This window comes from Palaemon carinicauda, chromosome 6, assembly GCF_036898095.1.
Source record: "Palaemon carinicauda isolate YSFRI2023 chromosome 6, ASM3689809v2, whole genome shotgun sequence".
NCBI lineage: Eukaryota > Metazoa > Arthropoda > Malacostraca > Decapoda > Palaemonidae > Palaemon > Palaemon carinicauda.
The window spans coordinates 140,799,555-140,817,567 of record NC_090730.1 but is presented as its reverse complement, the minus strand read 5'-3'; the positions used below and the strand labels follow the sequence as shown (position 1 = coordinate 140,817,567).

At 42.3% G+C, this 18,013-nt stretch overlaps 1 protein-coding gene across 1 annotated transcript in view; it reads left to right on the top strand.

Annotated features, from left to right (window-relative positions):
* The window catches only part of LOC137642681 (centrosomal protein of 135 kDa-like), a 495,143-nt gene that overhangs the window by 432,467 nt on the left and 44,663 nt on the right, over positions 1-18,013 (top strand). Inside the window, exon 25 of the mRNA XM_068375458.1 lies at positions 1,588-1,764. Within this exon, the coding sequence (XP_068231559.1) occupies positions 1,588-1,764 (177 nt within the window). The remainder of the gene's footprint in view (positions 1-1,587; positions 1,765-18,013) is intronic.

Sequence of the window (18,013 nt, the reverse complement as noted above, 5' to 3'; positions counted from 1 at the left end):
CTTGGAAATGAGGATGACCCCATGTCTTTTAAGAAATATTTGTGCACTTAAAAATTGGTGCCAAATTTGATTAATATCCCAGGCTGTAATCTTTAGAATATTACAAGCAATATTTTGTATCTTGCTTAATGACTTATGCTAAGATTTATCAGTTAATTCAACCAGATTTCTTTTCACCTCTTGCAATGGAGAGGCGACATCATTGACATGGGGATGCATTTTAAAGAAAACCATTCTTGACCAAAACTACGATTGCTTTTGGACAGCATTGTCAAGATTTCCTCTATATCTGGAACTCTGTATTAATTTCCTTATTGAAGTGCATATATAATCTTCTTTTGATTTCATTTATTTTTTTGCATTAATATGAACAGCTTACTTATGTAAGTCTGGGAAATCATTGTTGTATCAGCAAATTGATTTAAAATGCCTCTTTATTTCCTAGGAACTCTTTTGACACTTTTTTGAAAGTTAGGATTACCCTGTATCATGTACTTTACTTTGAGCAATTTTGGGTTTTAGTCCTCTATACAGTATATAAATGAACAAGGAAAATGCTACCCATGATAGCAGCTTTTATACAGTTGAGAACATAACAAGATCAAGCTCCACTTATTTTCCCCTTTACATTGTTCAGTACAGCATTATATTTGAAAGAACAATGAATAGCAGGACTTCTGTTTTGGGGAATGACTTATGATAGCTTGTGTAGTTAGTGAGGGGATGAGACCTATGCTAAGGTTTTTTAGTTGTTTTGGGGTTGTTTTATTTTTAATGTTTTGGGGAAAAAATCTTATCTATAAGTGTCACTCATAATGATCATGGCACTTAATAAGTCAACCATAAAACTTGTAGCGTAAGGGCAATATTGTGTGAAGGAAAATACTTATTAAAATGGTGCCAGATGGGAGGGCTCTATTTACCAATATTCCTTTCCAGTGCGAACAAAAGAGTTTTACCCATTGTATGGTGAAATACTTTTTATCTACCTTATAAACCAATCCTCTTCATTAAAAGATATATTGCAAATGAATCCTAGGTACCGGTAAGTATTGAAATAATCTATTAGTTGAAAGATTATATTTATTATCAGGAAGATATATTTTGATGTACACTAATTTTTTCTTGATGTGTCCCTTCTGCCAACCACATCCCCCTTTCTTTATACTGTACATTCACAAGCAATAGCTTCCTGCCATCCTCTGTTAACAAAATACCATTTTAATGGGAGAATGGTTAACTTATTAAAAACATAATCCTTTTTTAAAAGAGAAGTTGATATATACTTTTGAATAAACGATTGTAGTAATGAATGGTGGTTAAATAAAGCCGACCAGTTAATAATTGTCTCCATAACTTGACATGATTAAAAGTATGCACTGTTGATTTTATATTCAGCATTTTCACATTTATCATATTTCCTTCTTGCCTTTCTTTATTTGCTGGCTTTCCCTAGTAAACATTACCATAATTATTTGAAAATTATGTTATGAATGTAAGTTTGCATTTCAGATCCTTTATGGAGTTGCGATATGAATCCAGCTTTTCAATTAGTTATTCTGTATCGTTTCATTTTTCTCATTTCAGGACTCTGATCAGACATCACTCAAGAAACAGTACCTTAATTTAAATGAGGCTGTGTCATCTCTTAAGTCTTTGAATGCGAGCTTAGAGGAGAATATAACTGCAAGAGAACAAGAATTAACAAAAATGGAAGAAATGGTGGCCAAGTTCAAAGAGGATCGAGAACAGATTATTAGCCAGGTAATTTTAACCTCCTGATTAATCACTATTTTGTCATAGAGGGGTACTGCTGTCAGTGTACCTCATGTGGTGCACTGTAGGCATTTTTTCAATATTAAACTTACCCGATAATCATGTAGCTGTCAACTCCGTTGCCCGACAGAATTCTATGGAGGGATACGCCAGCTATCACAATACTAGAAGGGGGTGTACTTACCAGCGCCACCTGTGGCCAGGTACTATAGTACTTCTTGTTGACACCTCCTCAATTTTTCCTCTGTCGTGCTTCCGGCAAGACGTTCTGGGATACGCTTATGTTCTTGGAGTATTTTCACGACTTTGGTGAAGTATTTCTCTTTGATTTCAGCTGTCGCTTTACTGGAACCTTCTATATTAGCTTAGTTAGCTTTTGGAATTAATTTGATTAATTATGGTGACGAAGAGAGTATGAACTCTCTTTCACCTTTAAATGGCCGACCCTTCCCTTAGACGGAAGTGTTGGTGTCTAAGAGAGTATAGACTCTCTTTCTTAATTTTGCTTAACAAAAGTTATAGATTTATTTTATATCTCTCCGCCTCTTATAGGCCTCTTCGATTAACTTCCTTTTATTATAAACTTATTAAAATTAATTTTTATATTTGTTTATATTCGACCTTCCTAATAGTAGGCGGTCTTTTCTTGGTACCGAAGTTAATTAACATTGAGCCCGTCATTTCGGTTTTACCTGTTAACATATTATGCTATTTTAATGTCTTTGAAAGAATTTCTTTGATAGTACTGTTTTCAAAGTTGAACTAACGTTTTGTTTTGTCTCTGCAGTTGTTGACGTTCAGAACGTTCAACTTGCGCTCTATCGTTACGATAGAGAAAGAATTTTCACGGTTTCACGTTGCAGTAAGAGTAACCGTGTCTAGCGTTTAGTTCATTCTTTCTTAACTTAATGGTTTTAATCCTAATAAAGGAACTTTTCATTTTGGGAAATATTTCAGTTTTTTCCTTTAACAATAATATGTTTTAACGATATATATGATTGGGCTCTTCTCTCAGGTTCTAAGTCAAGAGAGAGAGAGAGAGAGAGAGATAGAGACGGAGGGAGAAAGAGGAGGATAAACGTTTCATTCAAGCGAGTAACGTTGTTATCGTTTTTGCTCTTCTCCCTAGTCTCTTTAGGGGAAGAAGGTAAACGTTTCTAGAGTGATCTAGTGTTTAGTCTCTTTCCAGCCACTGAATTATTTATCTTTCATTAGATTTTTCTGTTACATTGTAATTCTGTTTTCGCAATTACTAACTTTTGAGAAAGGATAGAATTGCGTGTTTCAGGTACAAACCACTTAAAGTTTCGAGTTCAGTGAAATAAGTGCAAACAGAAAATCAAAGTGATAAGTGATTAGCGCAAAGTGTATCAGTGTTGTGCGTGAGGGTACTTCTGTGCGCGCCAGTCGTCCTCCCAGTCCGGGACCTCTTGCAAGCTCCCAAGCCCAGGGGAGAAGCAATGTCGAAGGGCATAAGGGTTCAGCAGGCCTTGATCGGCGCACAGAAGTATCCTCGGTGGTTGTGGGCGTGTCTTACCGAGACCGTCACTCCCACCCGCAGACGATTGAGCCCTTATTTTGCTCGTCTGCAGAAGAAATTTAGGGGAGAAAACGCTGGTCTCAGGTCTCAAGACCTCTTAAACGTAAAGTCCAGACCTATGCCAGACGTACGAAGTTAGAGTTCAACAACCCGGATGCAGTCATTGGGTTAGCTCTGACTCTCCTCAGTCATCAGTTGAATGCACTCCGCCTAAGAGGAGTAAGGTTCTGCCGCAACAGATCTCTGCTGTTAAGGCTTTACCTCAGCAGACCTTAGTGTCTGCCGACCCCAAGTTGACTCTACTGCAGTCCATGCAGTCACAACTTTCGGTCTTGATGCGTGAGTGTCGGGCTGAGAAGGTTGCGCCTCCGCCTGCGCTCGCTCCGCCTGCGCTCGCTCCGCCTGCGCTCGCTCCGCCTGCGCTCCCTCCGCCTGCGCTCGCTCCGCCTGCGCTCGCTCCGCCTGACCGCAGTACCGCCTGCCAGGCGTACGATGTTGAGCCACGTTATGAGTTTACTGATCCCAGTGGTGTGCAGCTCCCTCCGCCTTCCTTAAGGCAACCTCAGCAATGGGAACAGGAGGCTTATACCTCTCTTCCTCCGCTTCCACTTGCTGTTCCACCAGTGAGGCAACACTCGCTTGAGGTACAACCTCTCCCATCCATGAGTCAGTCTCAAGGCAAGCACCTCAACACCTTAGCCTTGCGCCTCAGGAGCCTCAACTTGCGAGATTTTTACTGCGTTCTGCGCAGCCACTACCTTTTCGCTCTCAGCTCACACCGCAGGAACCTCAACTCGTTCCTCAGGAACTTGCTACTGCGCATCCGCCAACCACTCAGCAAGCGCAACCCTTGAGTTCAGCCACTCATGCCAGGAGTCAGCCTCCTCCACCCATGCGCCTACCTTCTGCTACTTCCTTTGATCAGCCTTTGCAGACTGAGCCTCAGGTGTTCCCTCAACAGAGTCTTGAAGAGGAAACCACAACTATTGTTGTTCCAGCTCGTTCTGACTCTGCTGTTCAGCATACCTTACCTCCATTTTCAAACCTTATGATAATGGAGGTTATTTGTATTACTTATAAAAATATATTTGTATTCCTTGCAATATATTTTTAACAATATCGCAAAATATGGCAAAAATATGAATCATGAGTTATGAATGTAAGGTAAATATTATGTTGATATTAAAACCCCATGCAAGCATGCATAAAGCACTCTAGCACTGGTCATGGAATTTCTGAGAGATGTTAAACGCCATGCACACGCTCTGCTTACCTTACAGCATGCTCTACATACAGCATGCTCTGCTTACAGCATGCTCTGCATACTACATGCTCTGCATACAGCATGCTCTGCATTCAGCATGCTCTGAATACAGCATGCTCTGCATTCAGCATGCTCTGCATACAACATGCTCTACATACAGCATGCTCTGCATACAGCATGCTCTGCATACAACATGCTCTGCATACAGCATGCTCTGCATTCAGCATGCTCTGCATACAACATGCTCTGCATGCAGCATGCTCTGCATTCAGCATGCTCTGCATACAACATGCTCTACATACAGCATGCTCTGCATACAGCATACTCTGCATACAACATGCTCTGCATACCTTACCGCATGCTTCTCAGTCACACATCTTTGGTTGTTGCCAACGCACTAGACTGTCAAGCAGTTTCATAACGTTGCCTTCTAGTCTGCTGCTTTTGCACCAGTGAACCCTCACTGAGAGAACTTAGCTTTTCTAGGATATGGTCCCTGTAGATGAGAAAGTTCTTTTCTCCCTCCTTCTGATATTCCCTTGAGGACTCTGTCATTTGGAGAGAGCCTTTAGCTGCATAGCCTCTTATGGACTTTTATTTAAGCATAACATGCTTCCAGGGAAGGTAATGGTTCCACTTCAGTCGCTAATCCCGTCTGTTACCACACCTGCTCCCATAGACCTTGAGCTGTGTTGCAAGACATGCAGTCCAAGCTTAGTCCTTGTTAGAGGATTTTTTGTTTACGGAGTCAATGTGTCACGGGGAAGACGTTCAACAACCAACAGAAGTGACTTGTTGTGACGCAGTGCGGCAACCTCAGCAACCCGATAAGGAGTTGTCTGTACGACCCAGACAGTCTAGACAGATTCGGGTTGTCACTGTACTTCCTCGCTTGCCCATGATTGACAGTTCACAGACTGTGCAGCAGTACCATGATCTTGTGTCCGGCTCCGTCAGACGACTGGCTTTTAAGAGCTCTCACAAGTCGTCGCTGTCTGGAGATTTTCAAATGGACTATGGATCTGACCAAGGAACTGGACCTCCTGGTCAATTTTGAGGAGTCTCAGCTCGTCCCATCCCAGACCATTGTCTCCTTGGGTATGGATCTTCAGAGTCGAGCTTTTCGGACTTTTCCGTCGGCCCCAAGGATCTTCCAAGCCCTAGAATGCATCCAGAGCATGCTGAGAAGGAACCGATGCTCAGTCAGGTAGTGGATGAGTCTAACAGGGACACTTTCATCGCTGGCCCTGTTCATCGTGTTAGGGAGACTCCACCTCCCCCCCCCTTCAGTATCATCTAGCTGCTCACTGGATAAAGGACATGACGCTAGAGACGGTCTCAGTTCCTGTTTCCGAAGAGAGGAGGTCTTCTCTCGCGTGGTGTAAGAACAGCTTTCTTCTCAAGGAAGTCTATTTGGCTGTTCAGAAACACGACCGCCGTCTCCTCTCGGACGCATCAGACACGGGCTGGGGTGCGACTTTGGACGGACAAGAATGCTCGGGAACATGGAATCAGGAGCAAAGGACACTTCACATCAATTGCAAGGAGTTGTTGGCGGTTATTCTGGCCTTGATAAACTTCAAGTCCCTCCAGCTTAACAAAGTGGTGGAGGTGGACTCTGACAACACCACAGCCCTGGCTTACATCTTCAAGCAGGGAGGGACTCTTTCGTGGAAGTTGTTCTAGATCGCAAGGGACCTACTCATCTGGTCTAAAGATCGAAAGCTAACTGGTAACGAGGTTCATTCAGGGCGGTATGAATGTCATGGCAGATCACCTCAGACGGAAGGGTCAGGTCATCCCCACAGAGTGGACCCTTCTCAAGAATGTTTGCAGCAGACTTTGGGCCCTGTGGAGTCAGCCAACCATAGATCTGTTCACTACCTCGATAACCTAGAGACTCCTGTTGTATTGTTCTCCGATTCCAGACCCAGCAGCAGTTCACGTGGATGCTTTTCTGCTGGATTGGTTCCATCTCGACCTGTATGCATTCCCGCCGTTCAAGATTGTCAATTGGGTACTTCAGAAGTTCTCCTCTCACAAAGGGACACGGCTGACGTTGGTTGGCTCCGCTCTGGCCCGCGAGAGAATGGTTCTTAGAGGTACTGCAATGGCTGGTCGACATTCCCAGGACTCTTCCTCTAGGAGTGAACCTTCTAAGTCTACCTCACGTAAAGAAGGTACACCCAATCCTCCACGCTCTTCGTCTGACTGCCTTCAGACTTTCGAAAGACTCTCAAGAGCTAGGGGCTTTTCGAAGGAGGCAGCCAGAGCGATTGCCAAAGCAAGGAGAACATCCACTCAGAATCTATCAGTCTCAAGGGAAAGTCTTCCGTAGCTGGTACAAGACCAATGCAGTTTCCTCAACCAGTACCACTGTAACCCAGATTGCTGACTTCCTGTTATATCTAAGGAAAGTAAGATCCCTTTCAGCTCCTACGTTCAAGGGTTACAGAAGTATGTTGGCAGCGGTTTTCCGCCACAGAGGCTTGGATCTTTCCACCAACAAAGATCTACAGGACCTCCCTAGGTCTTTTGAGACCTCAAAGGAACGTCGGTTGTCCACTCCAGGCTGGAATCTAGACGTGGTCCTAAGGTTCCTTATGTCATCAAGATTTGAACCTCTCCAATCAGCCTCTTTTTAGGACCTCACATTAAAAACTCTTTTCCTCGTGTGCTTGACAACAGCTAAAAGAGTAAGTGAGATCCACGCCTTCAGCAGGATCATTGTTTTCACATCTGAAACGGCTACATGTTCCTTGCAGCTCGGTTTTTGCTAAACGAGCTTCCTTCACGTCCTTGGCCTAAGTCGTTCGAGATCCCAAGCCTGTCCAACTTGGTGGGGAATGATCTGAAGAGAGTACTTTGCCCAGTTAGAGCTCTTAGGTACTATCTAAAAAGGTCTTAACCTTTACAAGGACAATCAGAAGCCTTATAGTGTGCTATCAAGAAACCTTCTTTTCCAAGTTCTAAGAACTCAGTTTCTTACTATTCAGGCTTCTGATTAGAGAAACACATTCTCATCTGAAGGAAGAAGACCTTGCTTTGCTGAAGGTAAGGACACATGAAGTGGGAGCTGTGGCTACTTCAGTGGCCTTCAAACAGAGCCATTCTCTGCAGAGTGTTATGGATGCAACCTATTGGAGAAGCAAGTCAGTGTTCGCATCATTCTATCTCAAAGATGTCCAGTCTCTTTACGAGTACTGCTACACCCTGGGACCATTCGTAGCAACGAATGCAGTAGTAGGCGAGGGCTCAGCCACTACATTCCCATAATCCCATAACCTTTTAACCTTTCTCTTGAATACTTTTTATGGGTTGTACGGTCGGCTAAGAAGCCTTCCACATCCTTGTTGATTTGGCGGGTGGTCAATTCTTTCTTGAGAAGCGCCGAGGTTAAAGGTTGTGATGAGGTCCTTTAGTATGGGTTGCAGCCCTGTATACTTTAGCACCTTTGAGTTGATTCAGCCTCCCAAGAGGAACGCTGCGCTCAGTAAGGAAGACGATCTTATTAAAGGCAGAGTAACGGTTCAAGTCGACTTCCTTACCAGGTACTTATTATTTCATTGTTATTGTGGATAACTGATTATATGAAATACGGGATACTTAGCTATCCTTTAGTCTTGTACACTGGTTTTTCACCCACCCCCCTGGGTGTGAATCAGCTACATGATTATCGGGTAAGTTTAATATTGAAAAATGTTATTTTTATTAGTAAAATAAATTTTTGAATATACTTACCCGATAATCATGATTTAATCGACCCTCCCTTCCTCCCCATAGAGAACCAGTGGACCGAGGAAAAATTGAGGAGGTGTCAACAAGAAGTACTATAGTACCTGGCCACAGGTGGCGCTGGTAAGTACACCCCCTTCTAGTATTGTGATAGCTGGCGTATCCCTCCATAGAATTCTGTCGGGCAACGGAGTTGACAGCTACATGATTATCGGGTAAGTATATTCAAAAATTTATTTTACTAATAAAAATAACATATTTAAGGTTTTGCAGTGTTCCTTTGGCTCCTAGCATCACTTGTTTTATATCTTTCTACTGTACCTCTGTTTTTGCTTCCTTTCTTCCATTTTGCTGCCTAATCTTTTCTGACTTAAACCTCATAGTGTAACTATATTTTCACCCTAGATACACTTTGGCACTGATTGCCTTTACGGGCCCAGCGGTGGGTTAACTCGATGATAATTTTTCTATATACAACAATTGAACATTGAGGGTTAAAGTATTTTTTTTTACTTTCATGGGATGGGGTAACATAACAGCAGCTATTACTATTTATGTAACTTGTCCAATTTAAATACCTCTAGCTTCTTGTGTTAGATAAAAGGTAGAAAATTCACTGCTCACAAAATAGATGATTTGAATGGTTCAATATGCTGTATGTGACACCAAGTGTAGAACATTTGCTACTTCTCTTTACTGTTATAGATTAAAAGTTTGGGTGTTTTATTTGACATCTTAGATTGTTTATATGATATTTTACTAATTTGTTCAGTTGATGTCATGTCTATTTTTGACATAATGGTTTGACCATTACACTCATAAGAAGGAGGAGAAAATGATAAAAGGCTAAACATTCTTACTTTCATCATAGACTGAAATCTCAATCGCTATCTTAGACAAGATCCTGCTTGTCATGTGTTGGAGCTAGGTATGATATATCATCTGCCGAGTGCTACCAAAGGTACCCGAAATAACGGGCTGTGAAGGCTGTCAGGTGTTTTCAAACTCCAGCCTTCAAGACTTAGCCCATGGACAGGTTCTTCTTAAAGGCTAACATAGTATTTGCTCCCCTCAGACAGCCATAATGGGAGTGAAAAGAGGCAAAAGAAATTTATAGTAGGATGAGAAAACTCGGGGCAAAATAGGCGCCAAAATTTCGAGCTTTTCATTTTTTTTTTTAGTCAAGTTCAAGTACAAAATCCACAGATACTCATTAAATAAGTATCAATTATTCAAATAGAAATACAAGCAGTAAATAATACATTAAAGATAAATATTTTGTAAAATACAAATTAATCAAATAGGTATTTTACTCATCCAACATCCTCCCCACCAATACTCATATACTGTATACATAGCATAAAGATTAAATGCATATATAAGGTACAATACTAAAAATTTAATGTCACAAGGGCCTTTACAGCACAACCCTTGCATGTATAAGACTATAGGTTCAAAAGATTATGCAGTACTAATTTTAAATTTATGGTTTGGGCACATATTTAGGATGGTGGGGAGGGAATGAGGAGGGCTTGGGAGAAATCTGTTAGGGGTAGAAAATCAAGAGGGAGACAGAGAATTAGATGGCAAGATAAGATGAAGGATGATATGGAGAGAGGAGAATGCCTTTGTAGATAGTAGGTTGGTCAGGCCATCAGCCACCCATTGAGATACTACTGTTAGAGAGTTATTGGGTCCTTTGACTGGCCAGACAGTACTACATTAGATCTTTCTCTCTGGTTACGGCTAAATTTGTCTTTACCTACACATACACCGAATAGTCTGGCTTATTATTTCCACATTTTCCTCTGTCCTCATACACCTGACAACCCAGATTACCATACAATTCTTCTTCACTCAAGGGGTCAACTACTGCAATGTAATTGTTCAATGGCTACTTTCCTCTTGATAAGGGTAAAAGAGACACTAGCTATGGTAAGCAGCTCTTCTAGAAGAACGATGTTGTTCTCTAGTCTGGTAGTTACATAACCTCCGTTACCATGGCCTTCCACTGTCTTGGATTAGAGTTCTCTTGCTTGAGGGTACACTCAGGCATGCTGTTCTATCTTATTTCTCTTCTTCTTGGATTTTATAATTTTTATATTTTATATATGAAAGATTTAAATTGATGATGTTACTGTTTTTAGTATATTTTATTTTAATGGTTTATTACTTCTCTTGTAGTTTTTTATTTCCTTGTTTCCTTTTCTCACTGGGCTATATTTCCCTGTTGAATCTCTTGAGCTTATAGCATCCTGCTTTTCCAACTAGGGTTAAAGCTCTTGGGCTTATAGCATCTTGCTTTTCCAACTAGGGTTAAGGCTTAACTTGTAACAACAACAACAACAACAACAACAACAACAACAACAATAATAATAATAATAATAATAATAATAATAATATTAATAATAATTTATAATTAATGATTTATAATTTATAATTAATAATAATTGATAATAATATCCTCACAAGAATCAACAGAAACTGGTTCAGGCAAAGGCTTGGAATTCTCATAAGTCCACTACTGGTACATTATATTCAGACATTAGGTCAGAGCACTTGAAATCTCATGATCATGTAATATTTGCACAGGTCTAATAATACCCTTAGAAGTTTCAACATCATCACTTCTTATGAATCCATTTTTACCACGATACACTGTAATAATAATTCCAAATGCCCAAGGTAACCTAGGAACATTCATCTTCACTGACCAACACCATAGAACCTTTCTTTAATTTACATTTAGACAACCTTTATTGTTACAGGGCAAATTTCTTACATACTCAGAACTCCGTGTGGAAAATGAAAAAAAAATAAAGGAAAAGATTTTACTGCTAAACAAGCTTCAGTTTCATCACAATTTTCATCACCATTTATAAACATTTCCACCTTCTAATGCTGAAAAGTTAAAAACCTTCTAAAAGACCATAAAACAGAAAGTGCAAGTTTTACAGCAGCTACCCTTCTAGAGATGAGGACAGCAGGATTCTCCTTACCTGGGCATGATACCAATAACTAGGCAAGGTTAACACCTCAATCTCAGTAACTCTATTTGCTATGAAAGTCTTCCTTCTACTAGGGTCTGGTCTCTCCTGATCCAAGATAAAGCAAAAGTTGAATCTGGCCAACAATAATAGGACAAATCTTCCCTGCCTCTAAACGACGCAGGGAAACTTTCTTGATAGGGGCTACCTTACCTTTACTCAAAATAACAGAAATCTTAGAGATCATTTCCCAATGTAACTCTTATATACACCCAGGCACCAAAGGAAGGTACCTATATATATATATATATATATATATATATATATATATATATATATATATATATATATATATATACTGTATATATATATATATATATATATATATATATATATATATATATATATATATATATATATATATATATATATATATATATACTGTATACTGTATATATATATATATATATATATATATATATATATATATATATATATATATATATATATATATATATATATATATATATATATATATATATACATATACAGTGATGCCTCAGGATACGAAAGTAATCCGTTCAGGATACGGTTTCATATCCTGATTTTTTCGTTTCCTGAGTCGCGTTTTACATGTAAATAGCCTAATCCGTTCCAAGCCTTACAAAAAGTCACCTTTTCTTTCATAAACACACTAAACTCTAGTAATAAACATGCAAGGCAGCCATTTCTATCATTCAATAATCAACCCAACCGTTAAAAACAGCCTAATCCATTCCAGAAACCACCATGAGATTATTCAATAATGTAGTTATAGCCTAGTTATCCCCTCCAAGCCCTAAGAAAACGGTCCATTTTCTTTACTACTGTATAAAAGTTACGGTACTGTATGTAAAGCATTTGGATCAGTGAAGGTGTATTGTTACCTGTACACCTAAATTAAGGGTTGATACCCTGAAAAAAAAGGTACTGTACTCTCGGCAACGAGTTGGGATCTCGTAAGCTTTTCGTATCCTGAAAATTTTTTTCGTATACTGGGGCATAAAAATCTTTGTATCGCTTTTCGTATCCTGAATTTTTCGTAAGCAGAAACTTTCGTATCCAGAGGTATCACTGTATATATATATATATATATATATATATATATATATATATACTGTATATGTATATATACATATATATATGTATATATATATACAGTGATGCCTCAGGATACGAAATTAATCCGTTCAGGATGCGGTTTCGTATCCTGATATTTTCGTATCCTGAGTCGCGTTTTACATGTAAATAGCCTAATCCGTTCCAAGCCTTATAAAAAGTCACCTTTTCTTTCATAAACACGCTAAACTGTAGTAATAAACATGCAATGCAGCCATTTCTATCATTCAATAATTAACACAACCGTTAAAAACAGCCTAATCCATTCCAGAAACCACTATGAGATTATTCAATAAACGGATTTTGAGCGAAGCGAAAAATCTATTTTTGGGTGAGATAGCCATGGCGTCCTGATGGAAGGTTCCTTTTTGGTAGCTTCCTTGGGTATAAGACTACTAAGATATTCCCAAAGAATTTAACCACAGGTTATCACAGAATTCTAACTTCTGGAGCGAGTATCTCAAAGGTTTCCCTTTAAGACATCGTAATTTCAACAGGGGACGCATGTCTAAACGCGCCACATAGCTATCTTCACCCCGAACAGAGTTAATGCTTCGGTGTGTAAGAGTAGAGAATAGCTGGGAGCCGTTCCACAGCTAATCTCACTCGTGGCTACTACTGATACTCGAGACGTAAACAAACGGACGCCATTGCTCTAATGACGTCACGCCCGTCTTCATCCTGAAGCCAGTTGCTGCCCATCACCATGATACAGTAGCACAGGGTGGGAACAAAACTGGACGAAGTAGTAAGGAGGGTCCATCAGGACGCCATGGCTATCTCACCCAAAAATAGATTTTTCGCTTCGCTCAAAATCCGTTTTTTGGGCTCAAGCCATGGCGTCCTGATGGAAGAGTACCAGAGAATCAATGTATCGTGGTAGATTTTCCCCCAGTATTAAGTGCCTAGGCATTGACAAAACAGCAAAGTAATCTTAGATAAAGAACCATAGGGACGAAGTATCCTGCCCCCCTTGGCAGTGAAGTTCCCATGGGCTATGCCGACGTCAAAGTGGTATTGAAGGGCTATTCATCCTGAGAGAAGAACTTGAAGAACTTAGAGATGAAGCGGAATGTTTGGTATTTGTATAGGAACATTCTGAAATTAGACCAGTGGTGGTTGGACACTGTGTAGAGTTCATCTCTTGGTTATCAGAAGTAAGTATTCGTGTAGGAACCTTACTTAGTCAGGGTGAATATAATTTAGGATTAAACATCTTAAATTCTTCATAACCATAAGAAAGGAGGAATAAATAAAACTATGACAGGTATGTATTTCATAGTAAGTAGGAGCTGATAGAGACGCACAAGTAATAAAATAGAAATTTTATTTCACAATGCAGAAATTAAATAATTTACAGCAAAAGTAAAGTTCATTTACAGTAATAATAATGTACATAGAACTAAAGGCTTGCTATTGAATCTGAAAAGGAATTTCAGGGTATTAGTAGGTACTCGTTCTCGAGGAACGCAAGTCTTTAAATAAAACACATCATGCTCAAGGCATGCGGCACTTGTGTGACACTATGACATTTCACCTGGGATAAGAACAGTTATAAAAGCACTAAGTGTTTTTCGACATCACTATGAATCGCTCGAGGGTCAACATAGGCACCCGAAGAGTTAAAGTCCCAAGTAACTCACTGTTCTACGCAGAGTTAGGTGCAGGTTTCATAACACTACCTGCGGCTACCACAAAATGTTTGACTTCGTGCACTTGTTTCGCATAGTGTTTAAAGAAAACTCGCGAGGACTTCCAGCCCGTGAAGTTTTTAAGGCTTTCAAAGTCCATGCTCTGAAAGAAATTCAGAGAAGATGCCACTTTTCTAGGATCATGACCAGCGGGTGTACTGTTCGGATCCGCTCTGCGAATGAAGTAGGTGATTTTCGCTCTTAATTGTTTCAGTGACAGGTCGCTGCCCGATGTTTCTCCTTTGAAGAGTTGGCCTCCACCAAAGTTCGAAGTTCTGCGAAGATAGACCTTGAGGCTCTCTACTGGACATAGAGAGACATCCTCCTTCAGGGGGCATATTCTCCAAGGGCCCCATCTTTTGGTGGGTAATTCATTTTTAGCGAGAAACGTCGGATCAGGGGAGAGGGTCACTTCTCCTGAATCGGTAAACAGGATGTGTCCTTCTTCTCTTGATAATGCCACTATTTCGCTGACTCGAGCTCCCGAAGCGAGAGCAAATAAAAATATAACTTTCTGAGTCAGATCCTTGAGGGGGCATGAATCGTTGACCAAGTTGGAGGCGAAATGGAGTACCTTGTCTAGTGACCAGGAGATCGGTTTCGGTGGGGGTGCTGGACGTAGGCGAGCACATGCTTTCGGTAGTTTGTTGAAGATGTCGTTGGACAGATCAATTTGGAAAGCATATAGAATTGGTCTAGTCAAGGCCGATTTGCAGGTTGAAATCGTATTGGCTGCTAATCCTTGTCCATGAAGGTGAATAAAGAAGGACATACAGAAATCAATCGTGATTTCTTTAGGATTTTTTGTCTTGACGAAGGAGACCCATTTCCTCCAGGATGATTCATATTGCCGTCTCGTGGATTCGGTCTTGTATTCCTCTAGGAAGTCTAGACTTTTCTTCGAGATCCCAAACCTCTTCTTTGCGGCAAGGGAGAGAAAATCATGAGATGAAGGTCCTTGATTTTCGATGATGAAGCGAAGACAGTCGACTTCTGTACTTGTTGAGAGAGAACTGGGCCCGGGAGAGGGATCAGCTTGGGCTGCAGCTCCAGGACCAGGGGGTACCAGTTGCTCCGGGGCCACTTGGGAGCCACTAGGGCCGCTGTCCCTTTGAAGGTTCTCAGTTTGGAGAGGACTTTCAACAGAAGGTTGGTGGGAGGGAACAGATAGATCTTGGACCATCTGTTCCAGTCCAGTGACATGGCATCCACTGCTTCTGCTTTGGGGTCCTCGTACGGGGCTACGTACAGAGGAAGTTGATTGTTGTCGCTCGTTGCGAAGAGATCTATCTGAAGTTCTGGGACTTGGAGAGAGATGAAGGAGAACGATCTTGCGTCTAGAGACCATTCTGACTCTATCGGGTTTGTCCGAGATAGAGCATCCGCTGTCACGTTGCGGAATCCTTGTAGGTGAACTGCAGACAGGTGCCACTTCTTCTTCTCTGCCAGACGGAAGATTGGAAGAAGCACCTGATTTATCTGGGGCGATCTTGAGCCTTGGCGATTGAGACAACGAACTACCACCGAGTTGTCTAGGGTTAGACGGATGTGGATCGAGGGCGGCGGGGATAACTTCTTCAGTGTTAGAAGGACCGCCATGGCCTCCAAGATGTTTATGTGGAACGTCTTGAATAGTGGAGACCAGGTACCTTGACCCTGTTTTTGGTGGGAGTGACCTCCCCAACCTTCCAGTGAGGCATCCGTGTGGATGTTGAGTGATGGAGGAGGGTGTTGGAGAGGAATGGACCTTTTCAGGGCCTTTTCTTCCGACCACGGCTTTAGGAGGCGTCGCAGTCTGTTTGGAAGCCGTCTCTTGAGGTCTCTTCGAGCGATGGATGCCGAACGTCTCCATACTCCCGCGGCATCCTTTAGCTGTGCACGAAGCACTGGGTTTGTCACTGAGGCGAATTGTAGAGAGCCTAGAACTCGTTCCTGCTGTCGTCTTGAAATGCGTTTGGATTTCAGTAGTCGCTTGACAGACCCTGCTATTTCCTTCCTTTTCTTCTGGGGGATGGAAAGGCGGTGTGACTGAAGATTCCAGTGGATTCCCAACCACTGAAACTTCTGAGCTGGAGAGAGGCGAGATTTTTTCTCGTTGATCTTGAATCCCAGGTGTTCTAGGTACTGGGTAACTTCGTTGCAAGACTTAGCACACTCTTCGGGCGATGGAGCCCAGACTAGCCAGTCGTCGAGGTAGGCCATCACCTGGACGTTTCTTAGGCGGAGTTGTTGTACTATGGCATCCGCCAGTTTTGTGAAGATCCGAGGGGCCACGTTGAGGCCGAAGGGCATGGCCCGGAAGGCGTAGCTTTTCCTTTGGAGTCGAAATCCTAGGTAGGAGGAAGCGTGATGGTTCATTGGAACGTGCCAGTAGGCATCCGCCAGGTCTATAGAGACCGTATAGGAACCTTGAGGCAGAAGGGTCCTTATTTGTTGAAGCGTCAGCATCTTGAATTTGTTGTTCGCTATGAACTTGTTGAGGGGGGATAAGTCCAGAATGACTCTGAGTTTGTCTGAGTCCTTCTTGGGAACGCAAAACAGTCTCCCTTGGAACCTGGTGGACTTTACCTTCCTTATCACCTTCTTGTCCAAGAGGTCTAGAACATATTCTTCCAGAAGGGGGGTTGATTGTTGGAAGAATTGCTGGAAGATTGGGGGTGGTTGAGTCCAACTCCAGCCTAGACCCTTCTTGACGATGCTGTGTGCCCAGGGATCGAAGGTCCAACGATCCTGGAATTGGCGGAGTCTTCCTCCCACCGGAAGCACTTCATTGCTTCTGGTGTCCCGAGGACTTGCTGCCTCGGCCGCTAGCTCCCTTTCCTCCTCTACCTCTGGAGGGACGGCGAGATGCGTCTCTGCCTGCACCCCTGAATGAGCCTCTACCTTTGGCATGAAAGGTAGTTGAATGTTGCTCAAAGGCAGGGGTGAAGACCGGTGACTGTGACAACACCGGTTGGGGGACCAATTGAAAGGTCTGTTGTGGTTGGGCAACCACTTGAGAGGTAGCGGGTCCCGGAAACTGACGTCTTTGCTGACGTTGCTGGGGTTTTGACTTTTGGGGTTTCCTCTTAGGCTGAGGTCCGTCGTCCTGAGAGGGTTTCCTTTTCCTGGACATGCCCCACTTGTGGAGAAGGTTCCTATTCTCCGTGGCGGCTCTGTCAGTGATTTCCTTCACAAGGTCAGAAGGAAAAAGGTGCTTTCCCCAGATGTTGGAGGAAATCAGCCTCCGGGGTTCGTGTTTCACGGTGGCGCCGGCGAACACGAATTCACGACAGGCTCTTCGAGCCTTTATGAAGTGGTACAAGTCCTTCATTACAGTCAGTAAGTGGGATTTGGAGAGTACCATGTAGTGGTCTGGTACTCTAGTGTCACAGGCCATAACTTCAAGTTGGACTTGATGAGAAAGAGATGCCGCAAGCCTCTCCTTCGTGTCTTGTTCCCGACGAAGGAGGTGATCGTTGAGCTTAGGGAGGTCTTCATTAAACTGACGTCCGGCGACGTCAGGATCGAGCTTTCCCACGACGAAAGTATGTTGGACATCTTTCCAGTGTCGAGCGTCAGGGGGGGTCACGATGGAGAAGGGTCTGCACTCCTCCAGTGCAGGGCAGGGTTTCCCTTCGTCCGCCGCTTTAAGGCATGCAGCTAAGGCCTTTTCCAAGAATGGAAGAACCGCAGTTTCAGGTGCAACGTAAGTAGGGTGCTTCTTGCTCAATGCCGGAAGCTTAGAGCAGGTAAAGCCTCTACTCTTGAATGCGGAGGCTAGCATAGCCTGGGCCTTTGCGAGATCGAACACTATCTCTTCCTTAGGTTCGGTCTCTTCCTTCGAGGCAGGTTCGGAACGAAGCCGGACGTAACAGTCCGG